Raw genomic sequence first — 8,446 nt, 5'->3', positions numbered from 1 at the left:
TTCTATTGGTTGATTATTTGGGGCTATATTTTGTGCTCCCTGTGATTGTATGAGAGCTTGGGATCGCGTGTCTTGACTCAAAAGTTGGGCTACTGCACAATTCCTCTCTCACTTCATGGAATTAGAGGCAGGACTAGATGGACTAAGGCTGACACACTAAGCTGCAATTGTTGGCTTCAAAACTAACTCCATCCTCTTTCTCCTCACGACAACTGGCTTGCTACATGCACGACTCAGTTTCCTAGTCTGTCAGTACTATCTCTACCATTGTTGTAGCTATACGAACAATACATGACAGAAACACTGATGTCTTCCTCAGGTGCACAGAGATGGGCACAGCCAATGACAGCATCTTCAGTCATTTCATCCTGGTAGGCTTCTCTGACCGGCCCCAGCTGGAGAAGGTCCTCTTTGCCATCATCCTGCCTGCCTACCTCCTGACCCTGCTGGGCAACAGCACCATCATCCTGGTGTCGAGGCTGGACCGGCACCTGCACACTCCTATGTACTTCTTCCTCACCCACCTGTCCTTCCTGGACCTCAGCTTTACCAGCAGCTCCATCCCGCAGCTGCTCTACAACCTCAGTGGGCAGGACAAGACCATCAGCTATGTGGGCTGTGCTCTGCAGCTGGTCCTGTTCCTGGGCCTGGGGGGTGTGGAGTGCTTGCTGCTGGCCGTCATGGCCTATGATCGCTTTGTGGCCGTCTGCAAGCCCCTGCACTACATGGTGATTATGAGCCCCAAGCTCTGCGTGGGCCTGGTCTCACTGGCCTGGGGTTGCGGGGTAGCCAACTCTTTGGCCATGTCTCCAGTGACCCTCAGCTTGCCCCGCTGTGGGCACCGCAGGGTGGACCACTTCCTTTGCGAGATGCCAGCTCTTATCAGGATGGCCTGTGTCAACACCGCTGCAGTGGAAGGCACAGTCTTCGTCCTGGCCATAGGCATCGTGCTGTCTCCCCTGGTGTTCATCTTGATCTCCTACGGCTACATCGTGAGGGCCGTGTTGCAAATCCGTTCCGCTGCAGGGCGGCAAAAGGCCTTCAATACGTGTGGCTCACACCTCACTGTGGTCTCGCTTTTCTATGGAAATATCATCTACATGTACATGCAACCAGGGAACAGCTCCTCCCAGGACCAGGGCAAGTTCCTCACCCTCTTCTACAACATTGTCACCCCTCTCCTCAATCCTCTGATTTACACGCTCAGGAACAAGGAAGTGAAGGGGGCGCTGAGGAGGTTGCTGCTGGGTAGCAGAAAGACAAAGGAAATACCTGCTGGTTCTAGATAGAACAGAAGGAAGCTGTCCTAGTGAGGATGGCAATGAAAAATGAGAGGGGAGGCAAGCTCTTAGGCAAACATTTTAATGAGACAGAAAAGGACTGAGAAAAAAACGTTCCACAATGATTTGGGGGAAAGTTCAGGCTTCCCTGTAGCAGAGAGAAAGCAGGCATGTTATTGAATTCTTGAAGAGTTCTGGGATTTGGTTGGTAGTCATGATGATGGCACGTGTTTTACATTTCTTTTTGTGGTTAAAGAGGACTTTCCCATGTAAAATGCAAATTTGGCCACTTGTCACTATAATGTCTTGGTGTGTGTGGTGAAACATGTTCTCGGGGTAAGATAGGGAGACAACAGGTGCTTTTGAGGCACTGTCAGCAGCTAGGGAGAGCGACTGTGAGTAGCACACCTTAAGGCTTAGGGCATAAGCATCTATGCTGTCCTGTCCCCACCTATGTGCCTACTTCAGATTCAGGGATATGGGAGAGTCAAGCAGCCCTGGTTTCAATGTCACTCCATGCAAGGTCTTGGGTAGCATTGGCAATATTGGGTCTGATCAACTCTCGTCTGCAAATCTTGACTGCTTTGCATCTTCTGGGCTTCTATAAGCCCGTGTAAGCTCCCAGATCATCTGCTTTATGAATGAACCGAATGTTGCTTGTCACCCAACCCTTCCATGCTGTCTTGTGATGAGCTATGAATCAATAAGTCAGAGTATGCTCACTCATCTCCCTTGTTGGCGCAGTTAGGTTTAGAATCACCTAGGAGACACCTCAGGGTGGGTCAGTGAGGGGGTTTGCAGAAGCTTGACTTATGGGGACGACCCACCCTGAGTGTAAGTAGCACTGTCTGATGGCTCAAAGCCCCAGAGAGACCAACAGGACTACAAAAGAGGAAACAAATAGGAGGCCACATCTTTGTAGTGATGAGCTGCGGGCAGGCCTGCTTTTCATCCCGCCTGGCTCCCGCACGGCTAGCTTAGCCCCAGAAATAATAACACACAAATTGTATTCATTTAAACACTGGTTGGCCCGTTAGTTCTAGCCTCTTATTGGCTAATTCACTTCTTGATTAACCCATTTCTAATAATCTGTATAGCACCACGAGGTGGTGGCTTACTGGGAAGATTCTAGCCTACGTCCATCTTGGGTCGGAGCTTCGCGCATCTGACCAGAGAGGAGAGGCATGGCGATTGCCTCACTTCCTCCCAGCATTCTGTTCTGTTTACTCCGCCTACCTAATTTTCTGACCTATCAGGCCAAGCATTTTTTTTCATTAATTAACCAATGAAAGCAACAGATAGACAAATGACCTTCCCACATCACATCTCCCTGCCCTTTCCTGACTATTAGGAGGTAAGGGGAAATGCTCAATCAAGCCTTCTTGACAGAATGGACAGACAGAACCACCTTTATTTATTTGTGTGTGTGTGTGTGTGTGTGTGTGTGTGTGTGTGTGTGTGTGTATGTGTGTGTGTGTGTGTGTGTGTGTGTGTAGGCCTATATGACTCACAATGTATGTGGGGATGTCAGAGGATAACTTGCAGGAATCAGCTCTCTCCTTTAACAACACAGGTCCTGGAGATCCAAGTCAAGTCAAGAGCCTTGGCAGCAAGCACCTTTACCCACTGAGACATTTTGCCAAACATGTATTTTCCTTGATCACAAAATTGTTCCTCTGTTCACAGGAACAAAGTATCCCTCCATGACCACCATTCAGCATCGATGTCAGCATAGTTTGATGTTTTATATTTCCCAAGTTCTCATCTAAAGCCCGTGGTGGAGTTGCATTGAGTCTTTGCTCTGATTTGACATTCTCCTCCCCATATCTGTCATTCTGGAATAACAGAAAAGGTGACCTATGATAACAACTTGGGGGGTGGGCATTAGATGAAAAGCTTTATTATGTCTTGGGTTTGTTTTCATTTTGTTTGTAAGAAAAATTGCATGTGTGTTAAGTCCTTGCCTGGTGCTCCTATTGTGTAAGCTCAGTGTTTGCTTGTGGCTGGCCTAATTACTGTGACTCCCACAATAGACTCAGAACTAAAGACAAACACCAGCAGAATCTGTGCCCAATCCAAGATGTCTCAAGGCTCACCTTATTGTAGATATCTGTGATTCTATTGTCAAGGAGGGAAGCAGAGGAGAGCCTTTTTTCAAAAATTATTTTATTTATTCTTTGTGTTTTTCACATCATGTTTCTTGATCCTATTCATTCCCCATCCCTTCACTCTCCACTCCTGTACTATTCCTGAATAAAACAAAATTCAACAGAGAAAAATGGAAAAAAATGTATCACATCTTTAATTAATATTCCACAACATTTACCCCTTTTTGTCTTAATAAAAAGAAAAGGTTTTAACTTAAACATAGTAAGACTATCTACAATAACAATTATAAAGTAAGAATTATGTTCACAATGTCCAATTTAAAAATCTCTCATTATTTATACTATCTTACAGAATCTAAAGTTTTATACCTAATTTACTTCCTATCATGACTAAGGAAAACTGAAACTCTAGTTATTTAGTCATCAACTCTATCAAAGACCCAGAAGGATATAGTATTACCTAACAACAGAGACATATTGCTGTCTAGAAAGTTATTTAAAGTTTCTTTGCAATGTTGGTTTACCCACCTTCAGCCTAAAGACCCAGAGTATCTGGCAGACTTTTCAGTGAATCAGGAAATTTGAAGGACTGTCCAGTCTTGGATTGACAAAGTTCATTAGTTGCTTTCTTATGTGTCCTGCAGAATATCTGGCAGACTCTCCTGTAAAGCAGGAATCTTGAAGGACTGTCTCACCTTGTTTCAGCACAGTTCAGCAGTCACTTTCCTTTGGGTCCTGCATATTCATTCTGCATAGCACACAGTCAAGCAGTCAAGGCAAAAGCAGTTTCTTGCCCAAATAGCTCTTCTTGCCACAATGAAATCAAACTCCTATGGAGTTTCTTCAATGTCCATCATCCTTTTATGAATTAAATCTGTGCTGCCAGGAGCATATGTGCCTCATAGTCATGAAAACCCCTAAGTTAACAAATTATTTTAAATGTCATATTTTATATCTATTTAATATGTTATAACAAGAATTACCTTAAATTTGTATCAACATACAAATGTTCTTTAAATGCCCTTTTGTTTGTGGTGTGAGCCTTGGTAGAGAGTAGCATGGCAGACTGGGACAGACTGCCGGGAGAAGAAGAGTGAGCAGCAATGTGGTGGGCAGGACCAGGCCACTGGGAGGAGCAGCATGAGCAGCAACTAGGCAGGCTGGCCAGGTCAGGCCACTGGGAGGAGAAGAGTGAGCAGGACCATGCCAGGCTGGGCGAGACAGCCAAAAGGAGATGTGTTAGCAGCACCACAACTGTCCAAGACAACAGCAGTGGCCTCCAGAAATTATCTGTTCCCTGGAGCCTCAGCCCTGCCAACATCAGAAGGAACAACCATCTGAGCCTTGGGCCTGAAGGCACCTGGAGGAATGGTCACTGAAGGCTCTCCTCTGCCTACATCTGAAAGAGTAGTCAACAGAGCCACAGACCTCAGCTACACCAATTGGAGGAAAAGAGACCATCCCTGAAACACAGGCTCCACCTGTTCCAATTGGAAGAAGAGATGGGTAGACAACAGGATAGGAATACACTCAACAGCATAAAGAACAATATAGCACCAAGAGAAACTAGTGGTTCTACAAAAGCAAGATCTGAACATCCCAATTCAGAAGGGGCAGAAGAAAACAACCTTAAAAATAAGTTTATGAAGATGATTGAGGCCCTTAATGAGAAAATGAAAATTTTTCTTACAGAAATGGAGGAAAAGAGCCAAAAAATTTTGGAAGAAATCAACAAATCCTTTTAAAAAAACAAGAAAAAAGCAATCAAACAGGTGAAAGAAACAGTTTAAGATTTGAAAACTGAAATAAAAGAAATAAAAAAAACCACAAACTGGCGGAAATATGAAAATGGAAAATCTGGATAAACAATCAACATAAACAACAGAATATAAGAGAAGAAAGAGAGACTCACAGGTGTTAAAGATATGACAAAGAAAATAGATTCATCTGTCAAAGAAAATGTCAAATCCAACAATTTCTTAACACAAAATATCCAGGAAATCTGGAACACTATGAAAAGACCAAACCTAAGAATAATAGGGATAGAAGGAGAAGAAGTCCAACTCAAAGGAACAGAAAATACATTCAACAAAATCATAGAAGAAAATTTTTCCAACCTAAAGAGGGACATGTCTATGAAAATACAAGAAGCTTACAAAACACCAAATAGACTTTACCAAAAAGGAAGTCCATTCACCACATAATAATCAAAACACTAAACATACAGAATAAATAAATAATATTAAGAGCTGCAAAGGAAAAAAAGCCAAGTAACATATAAATGCAGATCTATCAGAATTACACCTGACTTCTCAATGGAAACAATGAAAGCCAGAAGGTCCTGGTCAGGCATTATGCAGACACTAAGAGACCAGGGATGCCATCCCAGACTACTATATCTAGCAAAGCTTTCAATCAAAATATATGGAGAAAACAAAGTATTCTGCAACAAAACCATATTTAATCAATACCTATCTATAAATCCAGCTTTTCAGAAAGTACTAGAAGAAAAACTCCAACCCAAGGAAGTTAGTTACACCCAGAAAAGCCAGTCAATAGATAATCCTACACCAGGAATTCCCTAAGAAGAGAAACACACACACACTTCACACACACGCCACCACCACCACTACCACCACAACCAACAACAACAACAAAATAATAGAAACTAGTAATCATTGGTCTTTAATATCCCTTAATATCAATGGTCCCAACTAGCCTATAAAAAGATACAGGCTAACAAATTGGATGCGAAAACAGAATCCATCCTTGTGCTGCATACAAGAAACACATCTCACTACAAAGACAGACATTACCTCAGATTAAAAGATTGGGTAAAGAGTTTCCAATAAAATGGACCTAAGAAAAAAGCTGGTATAGCTATCAGACTATCTAATAAACAGACTTAAAACTAAAATTAGTTAAAAGAGATGAAAAAGGTCATTTCATATTCATCACAGATAAAATCCATCAAGATGAAATATCAATTCTGAACACCTATGCCCCAAATACAAGAGCACTCTCATTTGTAAAAGAAACATTACTAAAGGTTAAATCATACATCAAGCCCCTAATAGCGAGAGACTTCCATACCCCACTCTCACCACTAGACAAGTCTGCCAGACAGAAACTTAACAGAGAAATAAAGTATCTAACAGGTGTTATGACTCAAGTGGGCTTAACAGACATCTATAGAACATTTTGTCCAAACACACAAGAATATACCTTCTTCTCAACACCTTATGGATTCTTCTCCAAAATTGACCATATACTCGGTAACAAAGCAAATCTGAACAGATACAAAAAAAAAATTGGAATAACCCCTGTGTCTTCTCAGATCATCATAAAGTTAGAATTCAATAACAACCCTAATTGTAGAAAGCCTATCAACACATAAAAACTAAAAAATGCTCAACTGAATCACCACTGAGTCAAGGAAGAATTAAAGAAAGAAATTAAAGACTTCCTAAAATTCAATATATATTATTATACAAGCATATGGGACACAATGAAAGCAGTGCTAAAAAGAAAGTTCATAGCACTAAAGGCCTACATGAAGAAGCTAGAAAAATCCTACACTAGCAAATTAAAGAACAACTGAAAGTTCTAGAACAAAAAGAAACAAACTCACCCAGAAGGACTAGAAGACAGGAAATAATCAAACTGAGAGCTGAAATCAACAAAATAGAAACAACAAACAAAAAACAGTACAAAGAACCAATGAGACAAAGAATTGGTTCTTTGAGAAAATCAACCAAATAGACAAATCTTTATCCAAACTAACCAAAGGCAGAGAGAGAATATCCAAATTAACAAAATCAGAAATGAAAAGGGGGACATAACAACAGACATGGAGGTAATCCAGAAAATCATCAAGTTATACTTCAAAAACCAGTATCCACAAAATTGGAAAATTTAAAGGAAATGGACAATTTCCTAGATAAGTATCACATACCAAAATTAAATAAAGACCAGGTATGCAAATCAAATGAACTATTAAGGAAATAGAAAGAGTCATCAAAAGTCTTCCAACCAAAAAAAGTTCAGGACCAGATGGTTTCAGCGCAGAATTCTATCAGATTTTCAGAGAACTAATACCAATACTTCTCAAATTGTTCCACACAATAGAAATAGAAGGAACATTGCCAAACTCTTTTTATGAGGCTACAATTATCCCAATACTCAAACCACACAAAGACATTACTAAGAAATAGAATTACTGACCAATCTCACTCATGAACATACCTAGACATAATAAAGGCAATATACAGTAAACCAACAGCCAACATCAAACTAAATGGAGAGAAAATAAAAGTGATCCCCCTGGAATCAGGAAGAAGACAAGGCTTCTCTTTATAACCATTATTACCTGGTGACTCTTAAATTAACAAATTCTAGCTGGCAGAGCTGGGTACATATTTTAGTATAAAAACATTGAGGTACAGCTCTAATATTTAAAACCCTATATTATATTTTTAAATTTATTTTAATTTAAACTATCTTGGAGATTTGTTAGGCCCACTCCATATGGTCACCTTTAATCAAGATGGTGGTAAAAACATGTGGTATCCATTTTTTTAGCTCCAGTAAAATGATAATCTAAAAATTTTAAATGGAATTATGTCTTATGATTTTTTAAAATTACCCATGCATAGATTTTAAGTAAATAAAACATGGGTCTAACAAAGAAAGAGCCATAATCCAATTCTAGAGCCAGGTTTTTAATTTAAAAAAAAAACAGCATATAGCAGTTTTAACATTATCGATACCAAAAAGTCATCTGAACTTTTGCTAACCCAAATTCAGTAACCAGAGCTCAGTGATAAATTTCTGAAGTCAGCCCTGGCCACAGCAGTGATGGGTGACAGAGACAGCAAAAATAGTCAGACGATTTCTGTCTCAGCTCCATGCTTGCAAGAAAACTTACACAGACAAACTTTTCAACAAGACAAGCATATTCAATATTTGCATGTATGAGAAACCACAGCAAACATAGTTCATTCTCCTTCTGACCTTTTATAACTTTTTATATACCTTTAATCTATTTTTTTCTCTCTT

At 40.5% G+C, this 8,446-nt stretch overlaps 1 protein-coding gene across 1 annotated transcript; it reads left to right on the top strand.

Annotated features, from left to right (window-relative positions):
- The first annotated feature begins 329 nt into the window (after nt 1–329).
- On the top strand, nt 330–1,289 carry LOC101990787 (olfactory receptor 2W3-like). The gene has a single exon (XM_013347082.1). The coding sequence runs from the start codon at nt 330–332 to the stop codon at nt 1,287–1,289; it is 960 nt and encodes a 319-aa protein (XP_013202536.1).
- The last annotated feature ends 7,157 nt before the right edge of the window (nt 1,290–8,446 follow it).

Source organism: Microtus ochrogaster, chromosome 7, assembly GCF_000317375.1.
Source record: "Microtus ochrogaster isolate Prairie Vole_2 chromosome 7, MicOch1.0, whole genome shotgun sequence".
NCBI classification, from domain to species: domain Eukaryota; kingdom Metazoa; phylum Chordata; class Mammalia; order Rodentia; family Cricetidae; genus Microtus; species Microtus ochrogaster.
Note: the sequence above shows the minus strand (reverse complement) of the source record. Positions and strands in the feature narration are given on the sequence as shown.

What these genes read in the sequence shown, in the direction of transcription:
- LOC101990787 (XM_013347082.1), top strand. Translation starts at nt 330, where the DNA reads ATGGGCACAGCCAATGACAGCATCTTCAGTCATTTCATCCTGGTAGGC.